General features: G+C 42.3%; 1 protein-coding gene across 1 annotated transcript in view; it reads right to left on the bottom strand.

Annotated features, from left to right (window-relative positions):
* DCBLD2 (discoidin, CUB and LCCL domain containing 2) overlaps nt 1–24,977 on the bottom strand; it is a 135,200-nt gene extending 110,223 nt beyond the window's left edge. Inside the window, exon 1 of the mRNA XM_075335143.1 lies at nt 24,784–24,977. Within this exon, the coding sequence (XP_075191258.1) occupies nt 24,784–24,883 (100 nt within the window). The 5' untranslated portion in view covers nt 24,884–24,977. The remainder of the gene's footprint in view (nt 1–24,783) is intronic.
* Nucleotides 24,978–26,931: the final 1,954 nt, after the last annotated feature.

Here is a 26,931-nt window from a genome sequence, read left to right as displayed (position 1 = left end):
GATCTGTGCTACCTGGCACAATGCTAGCCTATGTGTGCTGAACGAGCTATTGCTGATCCACCTATTCAGTGTGGTCGGTTTAGTTTTTACTTTAAAGGGACAAGGAAACCCTCTCCTCCACGTTCCAGCAGCTCGATTATTGCAGCGCTTGTCATCTGGGTGTTTTCTCACGTTGCAGAGCCGATATTGTACAAGCTTCCTCCTTTCATCACACACAGCTAGAAACTTGTGGCACACCAACAAGGGAAAAGTGCTGCGGGCCTGAATCACGGGCCTAACCCAACAGAATGAGCAAAGTGGAACAAAGTCCAAATCCTGAGCAGACCTGGGCACAGCTGCAGGAGCGAGCCTGCGTGACTCCACAATCTGATATGCATGCTGAATAATGCCAAACCAGTTCAGAACGGCGCACACTGTACGCTGCCAACTCCTCGCCTTTCTGACCTGAGTGTCAGCTGACTCCAGAGAGCTCGCTCATAACTGCTGCATGTGGAGTATACCATGTGTATAGCTACCCCACTGTAGCCAAGCACAGGCGCCCAATGTCACACAAGCTTTATTTTTGTCAGGAAATTTCATCCTCATGAAACTGTAATGTCTGCAATTACTTAAAGGGGTGGTTCACTGCTCTGCAATAGTGACCACATCCCTGTTAGGCTACTTTCACACATCCGGTTTGAGCACTGCGGCTCAATCCGGCTGTGAAAACTATGCAACGGATGCGGCGAAAACACCTTTGCATAAGTTTTTACATGCGGCCCGTCCGTTTTTTTCCGGTTGCGGCATGCTACTGAGCATGGGCAGTGGAAAAAAACGCATGCGGCGACCGTATGCGTTTTTTTCCGCATCGCGCCGCATCCGGCCTCCATAGGTATGCATTGAAAAATGCGCCACAGCGGCCGGATGCGGCGCGATGAAGTGTTTTTTGCCGGCGCAAAAAACGTTGCAGGGAACGTTCGATCCGGCCGCAGCATCGGCTAAATCTGCCGCATGCGGCAAAAACAGGACCGAACGCAAGCCCATGCGGCACAATACGGCACTAATGTAAGTGTATGCAAAAAAACCCGCAACCAGCGTAAAAAAAACGGTTGCGGTTTTTCTGCAGAACGCCGTATTGTGCCGCAGAGCAAAAAAACGGATGTGTGAAAGTAGCCCAAATATGACAGGGAAGGCTTTTTCTAAATACCTTGTTCAGCCAATTGTGCCTGTGAGCGGCGCCATTGTGGACTACTCATCCCCATGAAGTGACCCCAGGGGCTCCGTGACCTCTGAGATCCAGTGATGTCATGTCAACTTCCAGATGACCTCACACCACTGAGTACACCCCAGTTTCCCTGAGTGACTGGGCTATGGGCAGCGGTTTACCGCTCGTCACAGCCCAGCATGTCACACGCTCTCTCCTTCAGTGCAGAGCGCCACATACAGGAGCGATGCTGGGCTGTGTTGTGCAATGAAACTCCGCCCACAGCCCAGTCACTCAGGAAGACTGGGGCTGGCCTCGGTGATGTCAGGTCAACTGGAAGTTGATGTGACATCACCGGATCTCAGAGGTCACGAAGCCCGGGGGTCACTTCATGGGGATGAGCGGAGCACAATAACGCCGACCAGAGGCAGAATTGGCTGAACAAGGCATCTAGAAAAAAACTTCCCAATCAGTTTTACAGAGATGCGGCCACTATTGCAGAGCAGTGAACCACCCCTTTAACCAGTCTAAACGCCGCTGTTCTTCTATATCTGTCAATGTGGGGTTTTTTTTCCTGCTCTTGATCTTTTTACTTCTGAGAAATGGCCCCCTATTTCCTAAATATAAAGGGCAGGGACATCAACTTATGTTTGTGGGTGTCATCATTGAAACCACACCCCCTTGGCCAACAAGACCAAATTTACATGCAAGGAAGAGAGGTGTTAAAGCTCATAAGTGGAAAGGAGGAGGAAGAACAGAAAAACCAATGCCAGAACCAGGAGATTAGCAGCATTTATACCATAAAAAAAATTTTTGGGGGATGGATGTTTAATACTTTCCATTTACAGACCAATCAAGTGTAGAAATTGGGCATGAGTCCACATCGTACAAAGGCCAAAGAAACTAGAACTACGACCCAAACCGGACAAGACAAGCGCAGGCAGCGATCATTCCAGATGGATCATTTATCGCTGTGGAAGACATAGCATATTGGCCATCACATGCATTGCTGATTGATCACAGACTGGCTTCATTACTAGATGGGAAACCTTCTGCGGTTCACGCACATAACCATATATTGGATTTATGGGGTAGTAAAAACTAATCCAACACCCATAGAATCCTATGGGCCATGCTGCAGTTTGGTTTCTTTCTACAGTCTATCGTTCTCCAGCAAAATGGAGGTATTCTCCCCCAGAGGCTATGCTTCCCTAATACGGCAGAGTAGAAGTGCCATACAGACTGCATACAATGCCATATGTAAGAGCCTTATACAGGCTATACTGTATATATAGGTGGGCAATTAAAGGGAGCCAGCTATCAGGATTTTCATATATAAAGTAAAGCCAGTGCTATACTAACCCTAGGATGCTGAATGTAAGCATAGCTTTTGTTCTGAGATTGGAGGTTTTATTTCAGAAATATGTGCAAGTAAAGTTCCAGCAATGCACTGCTATTTGATTGACAGGTGCAACAGGAAGGGACTATGTGGGTCGGGTGTTGTTATCTATTCCCGCCCCTGTCTGCTGCGTCTCCTTTCTCCCCTGCTGCCATCATAGAAGTTAACTCAGACAGACAGGGGGTGGGAATAGACAGCAAGACTTGTGCCATATATTCCCTTCCTGTTGCAACTGTCAATTAAATAGCAATGCATTGTTGGAACTTTACTTGCACATATTTCTGAAATAAAACACCCAATCTCAGAACAGAAGGTATGCTTACACTCAACATCCTACTGCCTGTATAGCACTGGCTTTACTTTATATATGAAAATCCTGCTGGTTGTTTCCATTTAAGCAAATGCTGAAAAATATTTCTCCGACTCAAACTACGGAGCAGATTTTAATTTTGGCTTGGTGCCAGCACATGTCATATTTGTGCCTCTTTTAGCTTCTTGACATGAAAAGTGGGCAATGCCACCATCACTCAACAATTGTAAAGCAAATCTACACCAATTATGCAGTGAAACATATAGGACATGCTGCAGATTTGGAAAACAGGTTGCATGTCCTAAACTCAGAAGTAGATTTTTCATACTGTTAGGCAATAGAGTTTGCTTAAATCCCATGTCAATGAGGCTGCATTCATAGCCACAATCACAAAAAAATCCAACACTGTGCCAGACGCTCGTTACTTTGTCCCACCGGATTTCACTGCAAATTATGCTCACCCTGGTTTTTGCAGTAATGGGAATCGGTCACCAGGTTTTTCCCACCTAATCTGAGAGGAGCATAATGTAGGGGCAGAGACGCTGATTCCAGTGATGTGTCACTTACTGGGCTGCTTAGTGTAGTTTTGATAAAATCAGTTTAATTAGCGTGCTGCAGGTAGTCCAGCATATTCATGAGCTGTGTATAACTGCTAGATCTGCAGCAAAGAAAACACTGATTTTATCAAAATGACAGCAAACAGCTCAGTAAGTGACACATTGCTGGTCTCTGTGTCTACAGTATGCTGTTCTTCAATGGGGGAGCAAAAAGCCAGTGACAGATTCTTTAAACTGGTCAACGATTTGGCTGTTCTTCTTAGAACCAATTTATAGATCTTAAAATATTTGAGTGACAGCAAGTAGCACAAATTCCCTTGGTTGTATGACTGGTCTGTGCAACTAGAATGATAACTTGGCCCTAGCATAAAGCTCCATTCACACCATCTATGTTTCATGGTCCGAGCACAGATATACGTCACAGTCATATATTATTTAATCTGCCCAATTCCAGCATCCCCAGATCATGACCGATCCTCCACCAAATTTCACAGTGGGTACAAGACACTGTGGCTTGTACGCCTCTCCGGGTCTCTGTCTAACCATTAGACAACCAGGTGTTGGGCAAAGCTGAAAATTAGACTCAGAGAAGATTACCTTAACGCCGCTTTACACGCTGCGACATCGCTCAAGTGATCTCGTTGGGGGTCACGGAATTGGTGACGCACATCCGGTCGCTTTAGCGATGCCGCTGCGTGTGACACTTTTGAGCGATTTTGCATCGTTGCAAATACGTGCAAAATCGCTCATCGGTGACATGGGGGTCCATACTCTAATATCGTTGCTGCAGCAGTAACAATGTTGTTCCTCGTTCCTGCGGCAGCACACATCGGTACGCATGACACCGCAGGAACGAGGAACCTCTCCTTACCTGCATCCACCAGCAATGAGGAAGGAAGGTGGGCGGGATGTTCGTCCCGCTCATCTCCGCCCCTCCGCTTCTATTGGGCGGCGGTTCAGTGACGCAGCTGTGACGCTAAACAAACCGCCCCCTTAGAAAAGGAGGCTGTTCGCCGGTCACAGTGACGTCGCAGGGCAGGTAAGTAGTGTGATGAGTCTGGCCGATGTTGTGCACCACGGGCAGCGATTTGCCCACGTCGCACAACCGATGGGAGCGGGTACCCACGCTAGCGATATCGGTCACGATATGGCAGCGTGTAAAGCGGCCTTTACTCTAGAAATTGGGCAGATTAAACTGCTGGTGGTCTGGTGGACCAAAATCTCATTGGAAAATTACTTTGAATCTAAAATCGTCCCCAGAGGATTGAGAATTCAAACTTTTCCTGCCTTTTCATTGGATGATGCGGGACTCACAAAAAAATGGATTGAAGCAGCAGTTGAATGTTCAAATAAATTTATGCAGATCATAGTAGAAAAAAACGTTACCATATTAGAAAAAATTGATCAGGACATTAATGAGTTACAGAAAAAAATGGAACAGCAAGTGGAGGAGGATAATCTGAAAAAATTCTTTTTGGAATTAGATAAGGATATTGAAAAATGGGAGGGAGACATAAGTCAGATTAAAGGGAAGAAATTCCATAGAGACATTGCAGATTTTGAGACCAATAAGATATTTAAATGGCAGATTAAGAAACAAAATGACACTCATCAGGGAATCCAGTGGCAGCAGGCACCATCCACCTCAATGACCTCAGGAAGTGAAGGAGAGACATCATCAGTGGACAGTGAACCATGGGAGGGGCGATATCTCCGAAGTAGGAGCGATGGAAAGACGGTTAATCAACCAAAAATTTACCATCATCAGGGCTTTCAGAGGGATGACCGCTTAAAGGTAATTAACCTTTCCTCCCATGTTTTGACAGACACACAATTGAAAGTATTGGAGAGGGGGTTATCCTTTGCACCGTCCAACACTATGGACAAATTCACAATTATAAAAGATGTTCATCTGTTTGCTAGAAGGCTTATCTTTAAACGTTTTTTCCACCGCTCTACTTCAGGAGAACTCCCATATACAAAAGCGGAACAAGAAGCATTATCCATCTTGACGTCCCTGGCTGAAGAAGGTGAGTCTTTTGAGAATAATGAGGAGATAAATGCAATGGATGAATCCACCCCCATATTGACAACGGAATTGGGAGCTTCATCTCTGCCAATTCACTTAAATCCTAAATCTAAACGATTTCCTCCTCTAAGCACATGCCCAGCTATAGACATCTTTGTAAAGATGGTTACAAATGATATAGAAAAAAATGCATAAAAGATCGCATGGGCCATTCAATCTAACCTGGTTGGAAAGACTGGCATTACAAGAAATGAAAACATGGTCTGACGTATCTTTTAAACCAGCGGATAAGGGGGGGAATTTAGTAATTTGGCCCAACTCCCTTTATGAGGCACAAGCATATAAAATCTTGCATAATAATAACTGTTACAGGAAACTTAGATACAATCCACTAAGTGAGTTCCTTGAAGAGTTAACTGAAATCTTGGGGAAGCAGTAGAACAAGGGACCATCACCAAAAAATTGAAAGAGGGTATTCTGGGACTTAATCCCAGAATGCCCACTTTCTACTTGGTGCCTAAACTCCACAAAAATTCAAAAGACCCTCCAGGGAGACCCATAGTATCGGGAAACGGGGGTCTTAATGAACCAATTTGTGATTTTGTTGAGTTCTACTTGAGGACATTAGTGGAGGCCCTCCCATCACATATTAAAGACACCACTGCAGCCCTACAAAGTTTTGATAATCTCAACATAGGGGAAACATCATTGATGGTTACAGCTGATGTGGAGGCTCTTTATTCGTCCATTAGACATCAGGACGGATTGGAGGCTAGTTCTTTTTTTCTACATACTAGTAATTTGGATCTGGAATTGATACAGCTAATTCTAGACCTATTGAATTTTATTTTAACACATAACTGTTTTCTTTTCCATGAGGAGACCTATGTTCAGATACAGGGAACAGCAATGGGGGCCTCCTGTGCCCCCTCGTATGCAAATCTTTTTTTAGGGTTTTGGGAACGGAAAATCTTCCAGGTGGACCCGGTGGAGTCGATGTGTCTGGTCCAAAATTGGATCAGATACATCGATGACATCTGGTTCATCTGGGAGGGGGATGAGAGGGGCCTCCAGGTGTTTATGGATAACTTAAATCACAATAATAAGAACATAAAACTCACGTATAAATATGGCAGAGAAGTTGAATTTCTCGATATAAAAATAAAGGCTACAACAGAAGGGGATCTGATTACAGATCTATTCCGGAAAGAGACAGCAACAAATACGTTACTACATGCAACGTCTTGTCATCCACAATCCACGATTAAAGGAATCCCTGTCTCACAGTTTTTGAGAACTAAACGTATTTGTACAACTGAGGAAGATTTTAACAAACAGGCTAAGATCTTACAAAATCGCTTTATACACAGAGGATACAGCAGGAGATGTATTAAGAAGGGGTACAGCAGGGCAAATAAAACAACAAGAGAGGCCCTTCTGTACCCAGGTCCTAAGGAGGTGCAGGAACAACCAGTGAGGCTGATTACAACCTTCCACAACCAATGGGGACAGTTCCGGTCTATTTTAAAAAGACACTGGAACATCTTACAATCAGACCCCATTTTGAAAAAATGCATCCCAGATAACCCAAAAGTAACAGCAAGAAGGAGTAAAAATCTAAAAGATTTATTAGTTCACAGTTACCATCAAAAAATTGGAAATAACCCATTACATTTGACACCAGGTTTTTTCCCCTGTGGTCTTTGTAAAGGATGTAGGAATATGGATAAATCTTTCTCATTCAAGGGAAACAAGGACTCAAAAATTTTTGATATCAGAATACATCTCACATGCACCTCAAAGAATGTAATTTACCACGCAGAATGTCCCTGTGGACTTAAATATATAGGCCTCACCACACAAGATCTGAAAATAAGGGTGAGGGAACATATTAGGGACATAGAAAAAGCGAAGACAGCCAAGGAAAGTGAACATCTTAAATCAATCCCCAGACACTTTCAAAAAATGCATCAATGCAATCCAATGGGATTGAGAGTCAAAGCCATTGATCAAATTAATCTGGGACCAAGAGGGGGTGACGTAAGTAAAGCCTTGGCACGATTGGAAAGTCAATGGATCTTCAGATTGGGTACGGTCACACCTCAGGGACTAAATGAACACTTTGGCTTCAACTCTTTTTTGGAGTAATCCGGTATTGCTAAGGTTCCTTGGAGGATTCCTGTTTTAAATTATAGACACATAGTATATAAATAGTTTTTAGTAGGGCTTTTTAACTTAGGTATAGGTTATGCATATACACATACGTAGAACATCTAGACCATTTATATGGTGGCGCTGTAATATTGTTTCATCAAAACTGGGGCGGTCAGTTAATCGGGGGAACCAGGAAGGGGCGTAGTGTCTGGTATAGGTGTTAATTTTGTTTCTCGTTTGTCCTAGAATTTAATCGACCATAATACATATGACATTGATGGAGCCTTTAACATCATATGGAGACGGCGTTGACAACTGTTGTCCAAGAGAAAAAGAAAAAGAAATCAATGGATCCAAAGGGAGAGAAGTTGCCAGTTCCTTTCCAGATGAAATTAAAAAGACACCTCCCATTGAATGTAATGATTGATATCTTTAAAGAACTGGTCTGGATGATTTGTTAATGGTTGTTAATGTAGGTTCTGGGATTTAGGGGAATTAAGTTGGTGTATTGGTAAGGGATAATGGTGGTTGGTATTTAGAGGTTGGCATTATGAGGAGGAAAGTAGAAGTTAGTAATTACAAGATTCCCTATAAACGTAGAACTGACTATTAAGTTTGGAATTTTAGTGAGAAATAGAATGAATTCGTATATATATAAAAATATTTATTTGTTGAGAAATACATGTATCATAACTAGTGTTAGTACAATAAATTAATTAATAAGATCAATAGTAAGGATGAATACTTATGTCTGTATACATATATTTATATATAAATACAATAATTTAAAAATAAAAAGATAAATAATATGGAAAAAAATTCAGCAAAATAAAAATAACATACAAATAGAATAAACAGGTAGATGTAGGGATCTTAGTATACATATTTGTTTGTAGGGGTATGGAGATATATATATGTGTTTATGTACTGGTAGTTGTAGGTTTCTAAAGTTATAAGAATATAATGAGTCCCTTATCCACATTGGCAGAATAGAATTAATACCATTAGAGGTACTTATAGAGATTAAAATTAAAAATTAAAATAGAGAATAATATAAATAACACCCCCCCCCCCCCTTTTTAATCACTAACTAGTCTGGGAATACCATAGTAGTAACTATGACTACACATGAAGGCATTATTGCCAATCTATTAAATATCTATTTCCCCCGATGCTACTGATTGCTATGAGAATGGTGAATTACCCTGCTTGCGTGATCGCTCCTGCTATCTGGGGAGCCGATTCCGACAGTACGGCAAGCTTGGCGCACATGTGCGTTTTCGGTCTCCATGGCAGCGATACCGTGGTGGTTGACACGCAGCGTGCGCTCCAAATGCCGGAAATCTGAATCGGCACTCTGCCCCGGAAGTAGGAGTGGTTACGCGTCACAAAGGGAAACCCCAAGGACGTCACTACACAGGTGACGGGAATTATTCATTCACAGCGCCCGCATATAATGGCTCAGTTCACAACAATATAGGCACACGTCCCCTGAAGAAGTAGGGAAACGCGCGTCGGGACCAAGGACGGCACAACCGCAATTGACTTCGTACAGGTTAGTTACAGCTGCGCTCCACTATAAATATTAATCAGGGTTTCCAAACCTCGCCAGGAACTACTATATGTACAGTGCTAATTGAGGCTATGGTGAGGAAGTGTTAGGGAGCCCCTTGAAAGATAGAGATTCACCCGATGGGAGGGGAAAATCACCATGGTTTATGGTGGAGGCTTGTTATAGGCCATGAATAAGTTTATGCAGCTACTGTAACTTATAATAGCGGGATTGGAGCTAGTCCAGTGTGATTAAGAATTTTGTGACCCTGTTGTACACAAATATGCAATTTGAAAATGCTTTTATATTTAGAAATTAATAAAATAAAAGAATTTTATTGAGGATATGCACCATCCCAAGTTTCTTATTGTGGTATTCGCAAGTAGTGTGATGAGTCTGGCCGATGTTGTGCACCACGGGCAGCGATTTGCCCACGTCGCACAACCGATGGGGGCGGGTACCCAAGCTAGCGATATCGGTCACGATATGGCAGCGTGTAAAGCGGCCTTTACTCTAGAAATTGGGCAGATTAAACTTTGCAAAGGATGTATGAATCAAGCTACATACGAGGTTATCCTGGAAAAACAGTTTCTTCCTTCTGCTCAGGCAATGTTCCCCAGCTCTGAAGACTGTTTTTTTCCAGCAGGACAATGCACCATGCCACACAGCTAGATCAATCAATGTGTGGCTGAAGGACCACCACATCAAAACCCTGTCATGGCCAGCCCAATCTCCAGACCTGAACCACATTGGAAACCTCTGGAATGTAATCAAGAGAAAGATGGATAGTCACAAGTCATCAAACAAAGAAGAATTGCTTACATTTTTGCACCAGGAGTGGCATACGGTCACCCAAAACCAGTGTGAAAGACTGGTGGAAAGCATGCCAAGATGCATGAACGCTGTGATTAAAAGTCATGGTTATTCCACAAAATATTGATTTCTGAATCTGAGTTAAAACATTATTAGTATTGTTGTTTCTAAATTATTATGAACTTGTTTTCTTTTCATTGTTTGAGGTCTGAAAGCAATGCATTTTTTTTTGTTATTTTGGTCATTTATAATTTTTAGAAATTAAATACAAATTTTTTTGCTTGGAAATTTGGAGACGTCAGCAGTTTAAAGAATAATTTACATTTTACTCAAAAATATACCCATAAAGAGAAAAATCAGAAGAACTGCCAATTTTGCAGTGGGCTCTTCATTTTTGCAAGAGCTGTATATAAGGCTGTGGCGTTCAGGTCAGGAGACCCGTGGCCGGTCCGTGCATCACGTTCCATACTCGGACATGTGAACAAAGCCTAAAACAGATACGACTGCTGCTTATTGAAAGAGATTGTGTAAAACTCCAGCGATGCAAACGGTGTCAAATGTGTGCAGTCAAACAGGCTGGAAATGGATATCCGTCAGATACAAATACCGCCTGTAAAGTAAAATCTAACCTCTTATACAGCAAAGTGATCTCTGCAGCCAGCGCTGCAATCAATGAACGCTATGCTGTAAAGTGAGTGCCGTGTAATTTACAACCCTCGCGCCATCACTTACATTCATTCCTAAGTATACTGCACAATGAATGCCAGAAATTGTGTCAGGTTAGCAGATTAACGTTACTGGAAACGTCCCACACTACCCCACTATCTAAAGATATATTCGCCTGATCAGTCCACGAATATCTAAACCAAGTGAATGGAGGGATAACGGCCATTTTTTTCTGAAGCTTCCGAACAGGTCCAATTTCCAAATTATCCCTACTGGTTGGTGTAGCTGGAAAACAGAATTTGCATTAACATTGCAGGTGCTGGGCTTGGTTCACACTTGTGTTCAGAGTCCTGTTTCACAGTAAAGGGCGAAAAAAATCCATACCTCCTGCAAAAAAGGATATATTTTATAGAGACACACAAATTGCGTCATACAGCCCCTATTGACTATAATGGGGTCTGTTAAATTCTTAATGGAGGCTCTGACAAAAATGTGTAGGGGTAGACTTACAACAGGGACCCCTGTTCATACACAATATGACAAATGTATAGGGACACATCTTATTTTAATTAAAAGGCTGGTTCACCCATATTTTTTATTGTCTAGATCAATATTATATTGAGAAACAATGTTTCTCTCAAATACCTCATGTTGGCAATAGTGCCTGTGAGAGGCGGTATTGCAGATCCCTGTTCCCCGCTCCGTGACCCCCGGGCTCCATGACCTCGGGGATCTGGTAACGTCACGTCAAGTTCCTGACACGTCACATCCCTGCGGCTGGGCCCAGTCTTCCTGACTCACTGAGCTGTGGGTGGTGTTTCACCGCTTGTCACAGCTCAGCGTATCGCCTGCTTGCAGTGCTCTGCTGTGAGGGAGGAGGGAGCTGATGGGCTGTGACAAGCTGTGAAACGCCACCCAATACTCAGTCACTCACGGACACTGCGGCAAGCCGGGGTGTCAGGAACTTGATGTGACGTCACCGAATCCCCGAGGTCTCGGAGGCTGGGGATCACGGAGCGGGGAACAGCGGTCTGCAATAGCGCCTCTCACAGGCACTATTGCCAACATAAAGCATTTGAGAAAAACATTGTTTCTCAATATAATATTGATCTAAACAATAAAAAATATGGGTGAACCACCCCTTTAAGGTACTCCATTCAGTCCCATTACCCCAGAGGTATAGTATCCAGCCCCTCGCCGTACAACCTGCTTGTATTGACATTTGTGAAAGAATGGGTCTTTCTACAGATCTCACTGACACCAGCGCAGCATGAAGATCTTTGTTCCTAAATTTTCCATGTTCTACTGAGTGTTTTTCAGGAGTTCGCCTAGGCCTCCTAGTCCCGGTGAATGTCTATGGATTTAGAATGAGATGTCCGAATAGGAAATCTAACCAACAGAGATGGATGTCCATCACCCCTCTACGAGCCTTTAACAGTGGCTCCCTCCATGCTGTTACCTGCTCAATTCTAACAACAAAAACCTAGACACAATTGTAATATTCCATACATTTGTACATATAACCATCAATGGAAAAGTATGAGGGATTCTACCAAAATACTGGTCAATTCTCAAATTAGAACCATCTCTATCCAAATCTCTTTGAGGTTCCGTCTTCGACAGACTGTCGCAATAAAAATGTAAAAACTCTCCGTGTGAGAAGCCACTGAGTGGTTATTGCCATGGGCGTAAATATCTACTGATTGTGTAAGAGACTTTAAAATCACTGATTACATATCATGCAATGCCACTTTTGTTATTTACTATGCCACATGTCCATACAAACTGATATATGTTGGCCTAATTGCTAGGGAGCTACGGGATTGAACCTGTGAGCCTGTACGTAACATTTTGGCACCCGTGAGGTTGAGGATAGTGATGAGTGAGCAAAAATATGCTCGAGCGCTCGGTACTCGACACAAGCAGGTCGGACGCTGAGATGGGCTTGACTTGTATACAGAGTATTATGGAAGTCAATGGGAAACAAGCATTTTCCCATTGACTTCAATTATACTCTCTACCAGAGTTGAGCCTATCTGAGCGTCCAAACTGTTCATTTCGAGTACAGAGCACTCGAGCATCTTAATGTCCGCTCATCATTAGTTAAGAACATGGCATCTCTTAAAACCACTCCCAGGCACTTATGGGTGCAATCCGAACAATCTTAAAATCTGTGGTATAGATTGCCTGCGCGGTGGAGCAAGAAGAGGTGACACTAAGCGCCTCCTTGCTCAATTTGAATGTCACGTGATTAAACTTTTTTTTTAATGTTATGTCTTATTTTTCTTTTTTCCGGATTTTAATTTATGGCGTCTTGTTATTTTAGTGCTGTGTTTATGGTCTTAAGGTGTTCACTGTACCTTCCATGAGGCCTTATCCAGCAAGTCACCATGAACTGAGTGTCCCCCCCACCCCACATATCCTCATGTAGTAAATTCAATGTGTTTCATTTCTGCTGCAATTTCTCTTTATTTCATTTATCCATGCGTTATTCTTCTTTGTGCAGCCTTACCACCATTCCATGATCTCACTCTATCCCCCCTTTCTTCATTCATTTACTTTATTTCTTCATTTACATTTTCTCCTTAGCCTTATTCATCTCATCTTGATTTTCCTTTCTTCTTTCATTCCTTCATTTTATTGTCCTAATGTTACCACTTTACGTTTCCAATAATTTCATTTAATTTCTTTATTTTCTCTATTTATAATTTACATTTCCTGTTCTCAAATCTTTTTTTTTATTTTTTTTTTCCTTTGTTTTCTGTAATCTTTTCTTCTCATTCATGTACTTTATTTTCCTATTCAAATAATGCTTTCATTTTACCATATTTCCATTTTTTTATCTTTTTTTTTTTTCTTTTCTCTCCCTTTTCATTTATATTCTTTCCCTCGGTCCTCATCTCTAGTTTATTTCAGTTCACTTCTGTTCTCCATATTTCTCTTTTCCGCTCTCCCGTAATAAATTAAATAATGACTACCACTTTTTCACCATCATGGCTATTTTTATTAATGAGTCATCATCTCTATTTTGGCACTTGTACTAGTTGTGTGTATACTTATTGTATTTTATGTACCGTATTTTTCGGACTATAAGACGCACTTTTATTCCTCCAAATTTGGGAGGAAAGTGTAGGGTGCGTCTTATAGTCCGAGTGTCAAAGCGGGGTACCTGCGGGGTAGGGAGCGGTGGGGATTCAGCGCTATGCAGTGGGATCACAGGAGGCAGGGAGGGTCGCTGCTGCAGGAAGCCGGCGGCTGGAGAAACCACGTGTGCCCGCTGCTTAAAGTAAGTGAATATTCATTAGCTGCTCCCCGCCCACCTCTCTCTGCTCTCTGCAGTCAGTGACTAGAAGCGGGTGTGAGGAGCAGCAAATCAATACTTGTTTAATGTAAACAGTGGACACACGTGGGAGCTCCAGCCGCCGGCTTCCTGCAGAGGCTGGGGAGTCTGTGTCCGCTGTTTAGGAGGCAGGAGCAGGGTGCCGCTGCGGTCATGTCTGGCCTGGAGGAAGTGCAGATCACTTAAGTGTCCGGGCCAGAGCACGGCATACCTTCACAGCACAGCCCGCAGTCTCTGTGCTGACGGCTCACATTGCTTTCAGTTTGCTCCTGCCTCTGCACTAGAAACAAAGTCTCCTGTAACAGCAGGACCTGCAGTGATGCAATGAAGAGGGGTGGGCCAGAGCAGCACAGTGCCCCGCCTCTTCATTACATCACTGCAGGTCCTCGAGATAACAGTGTGTCATGACCACATTTTTTTACTTTCATTTTTTTTTCTATTTTTTCCTCCTCTAAAACAAGGGTGCATCTTATAGTCCGAAAAATACGGTATATTGTTATGGGCTGCGAACAAGATCGGATGACTGAAATGTTGGCCATAATTGGTGTACAGATTCATTTTCTGCCTCTGCACCATTAAAGCTTTCTTCACTTGCAAATTTGTGCCTTGGTATTCTTCATTATACCTTGGACTTAGTGGCTCCTTTTGTCGTTGATGACCTTCTGATGCTTCACCTTGTAATCATTTTTTCATATGTAGTGTTTCTTTTTATTTAATGTATTTTTCTTTGTGAACATTGTTATTCACTATACAGACTATGATTGCCATATGTATCTGTAATATATTGGGCTTTTTATGCTCCTGTATAATTGATTCACCAATATAATCCTTTTGTGCACGTCACTTTAATTGGTTTTTGGAGCATCATGGGTTCTGCATGATGCAAATGCACTTTGGGGTATTTGCCATAAATACTAATTTTCTATTATCTAATGTGCCTTTTCTCCTTTGTCTTCTTTCACTCTGGACTTGTCACTTTAACTACATGAGCTACATACTGTTGCTAGGGAATCTTTTCCCTTGCCCAACATGGTGCCCGCCGGCGTGCATGCTTAGTTCTTCCTTTTGTGCTCTCATGTAATTGACTTATAATGTATACACTATTTTGTATTTCTTCATTTTATCCTTTTATGCAGGTCACTTTAGTTTCGGAGCATCATGGATGTTGCCATGCTCGAAGATGGAACTTTTTGACGTACTTTGAGCCTTTCCCATAGATATGACCCCTTCATTATCTACCGTAATATGCCTTCTTTTTCCTGTCTTTTCTTTAATTCAAGCATTCACTGTTACCTTATATTTTTCACTATGCACTTATTACACACATTTGAGGTATATACTGGTGCCAGGGAGCATTTGCCCACGTCCAAGATGGCACATGTCAGCATGTATGCTCAGTTCTTCCTTGAGGCCATTTAGAGCACTGATACACAGTGACACAGCACAGCGACGTGCATGGGTATATGACATCATGAAGTATTTCCTTCTACCTATCACATGTGCAAGATGGCTATCGACTGCACCTGGCATTTCAATCATGCACACTTGTGGGAATAACTAACATTGAACAGACATGGTACAACTATCTCCTATGAAAGCACAAGCGAAACGCGAATCAGGGTTGTACAAATACTTGGTAGTCACTAAGGGAGTAATGGGTAAGCAGTACCCTTATTACTTTGTATCCTTTGGGTGTAGTCCTTACAGGAGTTGTCCATTTGACGCACCCCAGGGCTTTTGGGTACTCGGTCCCGGGCAGTATGTTTACTGGGACAGTTCACTGGGTGGCCATTGCCCGGCTCCTTGACCCTGGGAAGGTGGGAGGGAGGGGGAGGGTCGCTTAAAAGGCGAATTGATACAAGAAAAAAAATAAAAAGTTTGTGGTGTGCGGTTATATGGAGAGAACCGCCGCCGTAAAGTCTTTCACTGCTGGGGCTGATGGTACTGGGCAGCTTAGGTGTGATGGCTCTCCGCAAGTAGACCTAGGCCCCAGGGGAGAATGATGGTGGTTGTAGTATATAGATGCAGAGGTGTAGTAATAATTCAGACAATACAGATACTGCGGGTTAACTTGTGCTTTACTCACTGATTTGGAGTTGCTGCCACACGGTTTGTGCTGGTCTTTACCAATCCGGTATTCCCTTTGATCCAGTGACGGTGTAATGAACTGGTGAGCTTTACTTCCATGCACCCTGTAGTAGTTGGTGGGCCCCCGTGGCTTGGAATGTATTGGAGTCCCCTCCTGTTGTGTCCGTCTTGGCCCGTGCGGCAGTCAGCTTGAACCTCTCATGGGTCGGACCTCTGTCCCCGTTCCCAGGTTCCCTCTCTGCTGCTGTGCCCCGGACACTAATGTCGGGCAGATTATTATTATGCGAGCCTTAAGTTTCCTCCTGAACTAGGGCTCTGTACCCAGTGGGTGCTTGGGTTCGGTCCACTGAGTACGTCCCGCACTCTCCCTGGCAACCATACTCCTTTTTACTCAGTAGGTCACTGCACACTTTCCCGTCAGCATGTCAACTTCTGACTGACTTGGTGTCTGGTTACTTTCTATCTGACAAGATGTCTGTCGTCCGTCCACTTCACTGACTAGCCCCTCCTCTTCCCAGGTTTCTGCCTAGTGGATTGGGTGCGTCCCAGCCTATAGGTGACCACCCTTCAAGTCCATCTCTAGCCTGTTAACCAGTCTGAGGGCAAAAGGCGTGGTTTGTGTGTGTGTTGTGGTGTTTTACCAGCACTGGCCTTCCAGGAATCCAGGGTTAGATGCAGTACCCTGTGGCACCTGACAGTCAGGGGCGCTACACATTACTAGGAAAACCACTTCTGATTCCACAGGTTTCCCCAAGGTAAAATTTTAAAAAAACCTATACACACCTCCACGGTTGCAGCAGTGCTGCGGATTGAGTTCCCTGGGCTCATGCAGGTGGCTGTGACATCTCACGGACCCTGCATCCAATTAGCGCCGGCTCCTGTCTCCCCACCGTCGTGCCAAACAAGTTAATTAACAGGAAGTGAGTCCTGCGGCTGCTGCTCACTTCCTGTTCATTCTTCCTGCGTCCGAAGGTGGGGCAAGAGAAGTAGTCGCTGACTGGACACAGGGCTCGTGAGACGTCACAGCCCCCTGCACTGGGGCGGAGAGTATAGGCTTTTTTTTATATTTTTACCTGGGGGAAACGTGGACTCAGAAATTAAAGGGGTTATCAGCTACTAGGAGAATCCCTTCTAACGCATGAGAGACTCTGGTGTGCAATATACCGGCTAGTATTTCTCATGTTTCTAAATGCGCCTCTGTAGACGCGCCTCTGTAGACGCGCCTCTGTAGACGCGCCTCTGTAGACGCGCCTCTGTAGACGCGCCTCTGTAGACGCGCCTCTGTAGACGCGCCTCTGTAGACGCGCCTCTGTAGACGCGCCTCTGTAGACGCGCCTCTGTAGACGCGCCTCTGTAGACGCGCCTCCATACTATGTGATACCTGCCTTGCATCTTTTTCACTTGCTGTAGTCACCTCGAGAGCCATTTTATTTACTTTGTTTCTTTGCAAAAAAGTTAATATACATTTTTATGTATTTGGTGGATTCATGACTCCCTGAGTTAAAGGATTAATAATTTTAGTGCATGTGGCTTTAAGAAAAAGCCTTTCACTCACAGCCTCAAAATAAATAAATCCGCAATGGAGCACCAGCATGTCCGATCTGTTGTGGAAATGTCTTCTGAAGGGAACGAATGAAATTTGCTCTCAAACCCCACATGAAATATTAACAGCTAAAGCCGCAGGTAAACAGAGGGATTCCTTGGGCATTGTAGTGCAGATCCTTAGGACGGACTCGAATATGCACAGACAAGATCAAGGCCGAGGACATTGACATCAAGTGACTTTTAGCCTCTGTGAGACATGCATTTTTAATACAGCCCGATACATTTATGTAAATCAGGATCAGCCAAAGTATCAGAGTAGGAAATAAATGGAGAATAACGATACAGACACATGGATTTACTAAAGTAACAGATGTACGATCTTACACTGGCCGCCGGCTATGCACTGAACAATGGTCCCTAAACAGACTATGCTGGGGGGGGGGTTTGGTTAGGGAAATCGAATTTACCCTTCAGTTAGTCATGCCAAAATACACTTTTAAAGGGAACCTGTCAGGTCAAATATGCACCCAGAACCATGAGCAGTCCTGGGTGCATATTCCTAATCCATGCCCAACTGTCCCTGTATCTACATAAAGAGATCTTTAGAAAAAGTATTTCTAAAGATCCCTTATGATATGCTAATGAGGCCAGGGACTAGTCACAAGGGCGTTAGTTCCTGCTCACATTCCGCCCTCTTAGCATACCTAGTGGCGTGTGCTAAGCTAACATGCTATTCAATGCCCATTGCCCAGCGTCATCAGCGATGACGCGTGTACTTGTGTCCATGTCACCACCTCAGAACGCGAGGCTTAGGGTCAGTACGCATGATCGTTAGTCCCCGGCACTTCCAGTCATGCACACTACACCTCTCTGAAGCCGGGACACATACACCCGGCTTCATAGTGCGTATGACCGGAAGTGGTGGGACTTTTGATCATGCGCACTGAGCCTAAACCCGGCAGCGTTCTGAAGCGTTGACAATGGACAAAGGCACGCGTGGCACCACTAATGATGCTGGGCAATGGTCATTAAATAGCATGTTAGCACGCTAGCATGTGGGCGTGGTAACATCGTAAGAGGGCGGAATGAGCGCAGGAACTAACACCCTTGCGACTTGCCCCGGCGCTCATTAGCATATCATAAAGGATCTTTAGAAATACTTTTTCTAAACATCTCTTTATCTATGCTGCTAAATACACAAGCAGTTAGGCAGGGATTAGCAATATGCACCCAGAACTGCTCGTGGTTCCTAGTGCATATTGCACCTGACAGGTTCCCTTTAATCATTTGGAGTCGCTGTGGCACATGTAGGTGACGTGTCTCGCAATGCACTGAGGAGGACAAAAACTCACATGGGGTCCAATGAACCCCCGTGACTAATTAAACACTACATTAAAAAACTGGTGATTTTTTTTTTTTTTGTTTGGTGAGAAAAGTCACTGCCAAATCCCAAATAAATACACAATACAGATCGCTGTCGGCCACTGGAAACAATAGCTTCTGTACAATTTTGTTAAATGATGACCGTGAGGGTCGATGTTGTCTGGTTCATCCGTCTCATGTTAAGGAAGCTTTATTCTGTATTAATAGGAATATACAAAAATACAGACAAGAGGTTTTTGGGTTTTTTTTTTTTAAAAAAAGTGATTGGTGAGGATCTCATTCATCAGAAATTAACAAAATAAATTAATTACAGTAGTTGCATTATTGTCTGCCAGACGTCTTTCTAGGATAAGCACATCCTTACCTAACATACTGTATGAATACAATGTCATACTAGTTACCAATCATTCCGTGTACAGCAAAAAGCCACACAGTGCAGACAATCAGTGCTGCCCTCTATGTGCCACCCTGCCCGCGCCAGGGAGTCCGAGGACTCGTAACACAGTGTCACAATCCGCGCAGTGTCTGAGGCTGAGAAATCAATACCATCCCGGCCCCGAGAACATTAATTCTACTTTACTGTTAACCAACTTGACTGGCGTCGATTCCTTGAGGGTCAGTACGTCTGCTGCTGGAAGTCAATGACAACGCGCCGTGAGAACATTATGATCCATTACACGCTGTCACTTTACTCCTGTAACTCAAGCAGCAATAAACCCAGCCAAGACCTGAAACTCTCCTTAAAGGGGAACTCCACTTTGATTCATTATTTAAAAAAATAAGAATAAACCACAGATATTACAGAGATTTTTTATAATATCTATCTATCTATCTATATATATACATTATATATACATATATACATACACACACACACATATATACATACACACACACATATATACATACACACAGTTGGTCCAGAAATATTTGAACAGTTACAAGTTTTGGGATTTTAGCTGTTTATAAAAAGCATTACAAATACAATTATATATTCAATACAGAATCTTAGCTTTAATTTGGAGGGTATATACAACCTAATTGGAGTAAGGATTTAAGAATTACAGCTCTTAAATATGTAGCTGCCTCTTTTCAAGGGACCAAAAGTAATTGGATGATTAATGATGGAATAGTCAGTGTAGCCAATTAAAGAACTCAAAAGTTCTTTAATTGGCTGCACGGGCTATTGTCTCATTAATTCATCATTAAGCAGTTAAAAGGTCTGGAGCTGATTCCTGGTGTGGCGTTTGCATTTGGAAGCTGTTGCTGTGAAACCACAATATGTGGTCAAAGGAGCTCTCCATGGAAGAGAAACAGACTATTATTAGGGTGAAAAAAAATAAGACCTAAAACAGAGAGATAGCAGAAATGTTAGGAGCAGCCAAATCAACAGTTTATTTTTTTTTAATTATTAATAATTATTATAGCGCCATTTATTCCATGGCGCTTTACATGTGAAAAGTTTGGAATATTCTGCAAAAAGAATGCATTGGTGAGCTTGGGAACTTTATAAGGTCTGGACGTCCACAGAAGATAATAGTGGTGGATGATCACAGAATCTTTTCCATGGTGAAAAAAACCTATTCACGACATCCACACTCTCCAGACACACTGTGTGTTTCAGTATCTAAGACTACCATAAAGAGAAAACTTTATGAGAGCAAATACGGAGGGTTTACCACAAGGTACAAACCATTAATCAGCCGGATAAAAAAATAGAAACACCAGAATAGGCTTTGCCAAAAAAATAACATATAAAGCAGCATCCCAGTTCTGGTAAAGCATTGTATGGACAGATGAACCTAAGGTCAACCTGTACCAGAACAATGGGAAGAAAAAAGTATAGGGAGGAGATATATAGAGATAGATATAGATATATATATATATATATATATATATATATATATCTCTACCTATATCTATATATATATTATATATAGATAGATAGATAGATAGATAGATAGATAGATAGATAGATAGATAGAGAGAAGCTGCTCATGATCCAAAGCCATATCTTCTGTAACACATAATGGAGGCAGTGTGATGGCTGGGCATGCATAGCTTCCAATGGCCCTGGGTCACTAGTGTTTATTGCTGATGTGACTGAAGAGAGAAGCAGCCGGATGAATCCTGAAAAGTACAGGGCAACACTATAGTCTATAGTCTCAGATTCAACTAAATGCAGCAAGGTTGATTGGATGGCGCTTTACAGTACAGATGGACAATGACCCAAAACATACAGCAAAAGCAACCCAGGAATCACCAGATCTCAACCCCATCGAGCTGCATTTCACACGCTTAAGACAAAATTTAAGGCAGAAAGACCCAGAAACAAGTAAAAACTGAAGTCAGCTGCAGTAATTGTCATGAAGCCTCATTCCCAGACTTCTCGCTGTCACACACATCACACATACACAGATAATCTGCTGTGATATGAACAATGTTCCACTGGAAAACCCATTGACAGCAGAAAATTCCGGTATGTTTAATATTTCCTGTTCCCTATTTGGAAAATTCTTATCAGCTATAACAATGACGGTCATCATGGAGAAAACAAGTCTATAAATTTGTTTTCAATATTTCAATAGGTTTAGTGGTTTTTCCACTTTAATTGCACAAATTATGAGTTTCTTAGCAAAGTATCAGTCTTTATGGTCAGATGAAAATGAAGCACCTTACAGTTAGGCTATGGGCACATGTTGCAGATTTGGTGCAGAATTTTCTGCATCAAACTTGCACTTTCTGGCAGAAAAACACACCAAAAAACACATGCATTTTTATTGCTTTTATTGTGCCGTGCGGTTTTCTTAATTAAATCAGAGGGGGGAAGGGCTAAAAAAAAACGCAGCAAAAAAACACACCAACAATTGACATGCTGCAGATTATTTTCTGCACCAAATCTGCAAGTAAAAGATAAGGAACAAGCGCACAGCACTGCAGAATTCTCATTGACTTTGCTGGCATAATGATAGGCATGCAGCTTTGTGTCAAAATCTGCATCAAAAACGCACTGTGCGAACACAGCCTAAGGCTATATTCACATCTACGCAGCATAGGATCAAATGGATTGTGCAATAAATAGGGTATAGTAATGCTAAGGAACTGTGAACTGATAGATTTTAAGCCTGTAAACTAGCAAATAGCAACATAAAAAAAAAAAACTTTGCAAAGGGGGCTTTATAGAAATCAACAGCGAGGGAAAAGGTATAAAACATGGAGAGGCATCATAGGCATGTAACAAATATAACAATATGCAGATGTATAGAATAAGAATGATGGAGGGGACATCATTTTATAGGAATAATAGAGGGGGGTGACAGTATGTGATATAAATACATATACACACACACAACGTGATTTCACACTATATATTACACACATATAATACACACTAAGACATACAGTAACTATATAAAGAATACATCTATACTATAGAAACCTATCACCGGGATGGAAAGATGGAGGCAGCACTACTAAATGAAAAACCATTGTCCTGAGGGGCTTCACACCCCACCGAACAGCACGAAGAAAGGGCTAGAAATAAATAATACACTGGTGACCATGATAATGTGCGGGAGAGAGAGGAGTAATACACAGCAATATATAAATCGCCACATAATACACATATAACCAATCCATAGACAACTGTATGCACCAACATACACACATTATATATATGTATACACACACACACACTATACATGCTTGTGTAATAAATATTAGTGTGCATGTATACTGAAGATACATGCTTGCATTATATATGTTTGTGCAATATATGCATACATGTGTGACATATGTTAGCATATATATACTGTATATGTATACTGTACGTTTTATAATATGTTAGTGTGTATGTATACTGTACATATGTTTGTATAATATAATGTGTATAATTGCAGTATAATCACAGTCTATAGGGTTATAATATAACCCTATAAACTGAGCCCTCGCGGGCAGGGTCCTCTCTCCTCCTATACCAGTCTGTTTTGTACTGTTAATGATTGTTGTACGTATACCTCTTTCACTGTAAAGCGCCATGGAATAAATGGCGCTATAATAATAAAAAATAATAATATATATAAGTGTGTATGTATACTGTATATACGTTTGTGCAATACATGTGTTTGTATGTATATTGTATATATGTGTATGTATACTGTACATACATGTTTGTATAAAATATGTTAGTGTGTATATGTGTTAGTGTATGTATATTGTATATATTTGTTTGCATAATATATATGTTAGTGTGTACAGTGTGCATACTGTATATACATGTTTGTGTAATGTGTGTATGTATAAGTATACATATATGTTAGTGTGTACAGTGTGCATACTGTATATACATGTTTGTGTAATGTGTGTATGTATAAGTATACATATATGTTAGTGTGTACAGTGTGCATACTGTATATACATGTTTGTGTAATGTGTGTATGTATAAGTATACATATATGTTAGTGTGTACAGTCTGCATACTGTATATACATGTTTGTGTAATGTGTGTATGTATAAGTATACATATATGTTAGTGTGTACAGTCTGCATACTGTATATACATGTTTGTGTAATGTGTGTATGTATAAGTATACATATATGTTAGTGTGTACAGTCTGCATACTGTATATACATGTTTGTGTAATGTGTGTATGTATAAGTATACATATATGTTAGTGTGTACAGTGTGCATACTGTATATACATGTTTGTGTAATGTGTGTATGTATAAGTATACATATATGTTAGTGTGTACAGTGTGCATACTGTATATACATGTTTGTGTAATGTGTGTATGTATAAGTATACATATATGTTAGTGTGTACAGTGTGCATACTGTATATACATGTTTGTGTAATGTGTATAAGTATACATATATGTTAGTGTGTACAGTGTGCATACTGTATATACATGTTTGTGTAATGTGTATAAGTATACATATATGTTAGTGTGTACAGTATGCATACTGTATATACATGTTTGTGTAATGTGTGTATGTATAAGTATACATATATGTTAGTGTGTACAGTATGCATACTGTATATACATGTTTGTGTAATGTGTGTATGTATAAGTATACATATATGTTAGTGTGTACAGTATGCATACTGTATATACATGTTTGTGTAATGTGTGTATGTATAAGTATACATATATGTTAGTGTGTACAGTATGCATACTGTATATACATGTTTGTGTAATGTGTGTATGTATAAGTATACATATATGTTAGTGTGTACAGTGTGCATACTGTATATACATGTTTGTGTAATGTGTGTATGTATAAGTATACATATATGTTAGTGTACAATATGCATACTGTATATACATGTTTGTGTAATGTGTGTATGTATAAGTATACATATATGTTAGTGTGTACAGTATGCATACTGTATATACATGTTTGTGTAATGTGTGTATGTATAAGTATACATATATGTTAGTGTACAATATGCATACTGTATATACATGTTTGTGTAATGTGTGTATGTATAAGTATACATATATGTTAGTGTGTACAGTGTGCATACTGTATATACATATTTGTGTAATGTGTGTATGTATAAGTATACATATATGTTAGTGTGTACAGTGTGCATACTGTATATACATGTCTGTGTAATGTGTGTATGTATAAGTATACATATGTGTGTGTAATATATATATATTAGTGTGTATTACCTATGTATAATACACAGACACGCACGCAGTGCCCCCGGCTGCACACCTCCGCCCGCCCCACACCGGGCACCCCGGCCCCTCTCACCGTTTTGCGCCCCCGCAGTCCGGAGCAGCACGGAGAGGACCCAGCCTGTGAGAAGCCGCAGCAGTGGCGGCCGCCGGCTCAGCATCCCCCCGGTGTCCATCCCCGCAGCCCCGGCCGGGGTGAATACATGCTGGGCGGCGGGAGAGCGGATCCCACACTGCACTGATCGCAGCGGATCCTGGCAGATCCCGGGAGCGCGCACTACTTCCGCCGCCGGACTCCCGTTAACCCCTAATCTCCTGGAGCCACAGAGCGCTCTGCAACAAGTTTCCTCAGCCTCCGCTGCTGCCTGTGTCCGGCGTGTGCGGGGTTAAGGGGAGGTCCGGAGAGCTGATAAACCCGCCCCCTCCTGATCCGTGAGTGGGCTATGTGGTTACCCCTACCAAAATGGTAGAACCCCCCCCTCAGCATGTGCGACTCCTCCCACTACACATGTCACGTCCACAGCCCGGAGTGTTTACTGTGTGCACACGTGTCTGCAGCATGCAGTGTGCCGCACATGGCTGTGTGACCAGAGCAATACCGCGGATGTGACTCCGTGTACTGGGACCATGGACTCTGATGATGGCTCAGCCACAACTATGACCGGACAGGAACCAGAACTGACCCAACACAGACCGTGGACACCGGCGACTCCAGAAGGGCTCATAGTGATGAATAAACACTACCATATTCCAGTGCTCTGTACTGGTAACTAGTGATGAGCGGGCACTGCCATGCTCGGGTGCTCTGTACTGGTAACTAGTGATGAGCGGGCACTGCCATGCTCGGGTGCTCAGTACTTGTAGCTAGTGATGAGCGGGCACTGCCATGCTCTGGTGCTTGGTACTCGTAACTAGTGATGAGCGGGCACTGCCATGCTCGGGTGCTCAGTACTTGTAGCTAGTGATGAGCGGGCACTACCATGCTCGGGTGTCCTATACTCGTAACTAGTGATGAGTGAGCACTTCCATGCTCGGGTGCTCAGTACTCGTAGCTAGTCGTAACGGGTGCTCTAGAGGAGTCAGTGAAGACCTAGTGAGCGGAAGTGACAGATGCATGGTCAGGAGGTCGCGAAGAGCGCATACAGTTGTTGGTTTGTGGCAACAAAGGAGAAGTATTGGAATAAGAGACACATCCTGAAATGGAGTGACCTCAGACAATAGGAGCTGGAGGACAGAACTCTAGTGGCCAGACCCCTCGACTGTCAAGGTAATGGGCTAATCTTAAATGGCGTGTGAGCGTAGTCAACTGTCTTAGCGGTTTCCCTCTAAGCGTCCGGCAGTGGGACCCTTAAGGAAACTGGACCAATAGAATCACATACAAAATGACTGACTAAACTTCCAAAAAACTATAGTATAAAAGTATAGTTTAAGCGATGTCCGCTCAGCCACCGACGGGTGACCACCCACAAGCCATGAATACATCAGACATGCATGGTCCCCAAAGTACTGCCGCGTCCTCAATCATACTTAAAATAAAAATATCAATCCTGACATATAAGAGATGAACAAAACCCTGTCTGTAGAGACCTCTCACAAATTCCTCTAAATCAGAATGTCTGCAAGAGGCACCTTCAACGCAAACAAAAACTTTGACAATCCCCTTTTGATGCATTTGAGAATTCGATCCATGAATCTATATTTGTGACTAGACCAAGACAAACGAGGGGCAATTTCAGAAAAACACTGAACACACTGGAAACAAACTTCTCAAAATCGAAAAGCTTTTCTTCATATCTTCCAGTAAGTATACCGTTTGTACCCGGCCTATATCGTTACCACCTAAATGAATGATCAGAACATCTGATTTGTCCCAAACTTGCATATGCTCCTAAATCACATAACCCAAGTGACTCCATCTTAACTCTCTAACCCCTACCCAAAGAAACCAAAATGAGTTGAGATCAAATGACAAATTCTCACTATAGCATCTCATGGCACCTCTTTTATGGGCCCCAAAAACAAGAGAGTGGCCAATAATCCAGACCAATCTTCTTCCTCGAACCTGAAAAATAATCAAATGCATAAATTAGGTGTTATGTATAGACAATAACGCTTAGATCCCCATCTGCCAATAGCTTTTATTAGCCTCTCATCTAAGCCCAAGCGAGATGCATCTGTGGCAGCACCAATTCTGCCGAGAGGGATGAAAATCTCAAAAGATCAA

Source organism: Anomaloglossus baeobatrachus, chromosome 2 (genome assembly GCF_048569485.1).
Source record: "Anomaloglossus baeobatrachus isolate aAnoBae1 chromosome 2, aAnoBae1.hap1, whole genome shotgun sequence".
Classification (NCBI taxonomy): Eukaryota; Metazoa; Chordata; class Amphibia; order Anura; family Aromobatidae; genus Anomaloglossus; species Anomaloglossus baeobatrachus.
Note: the sequence above shows the minus strand (reverse complement) of the source record. Positions and strands in the feature narration are given on the sequence as shown.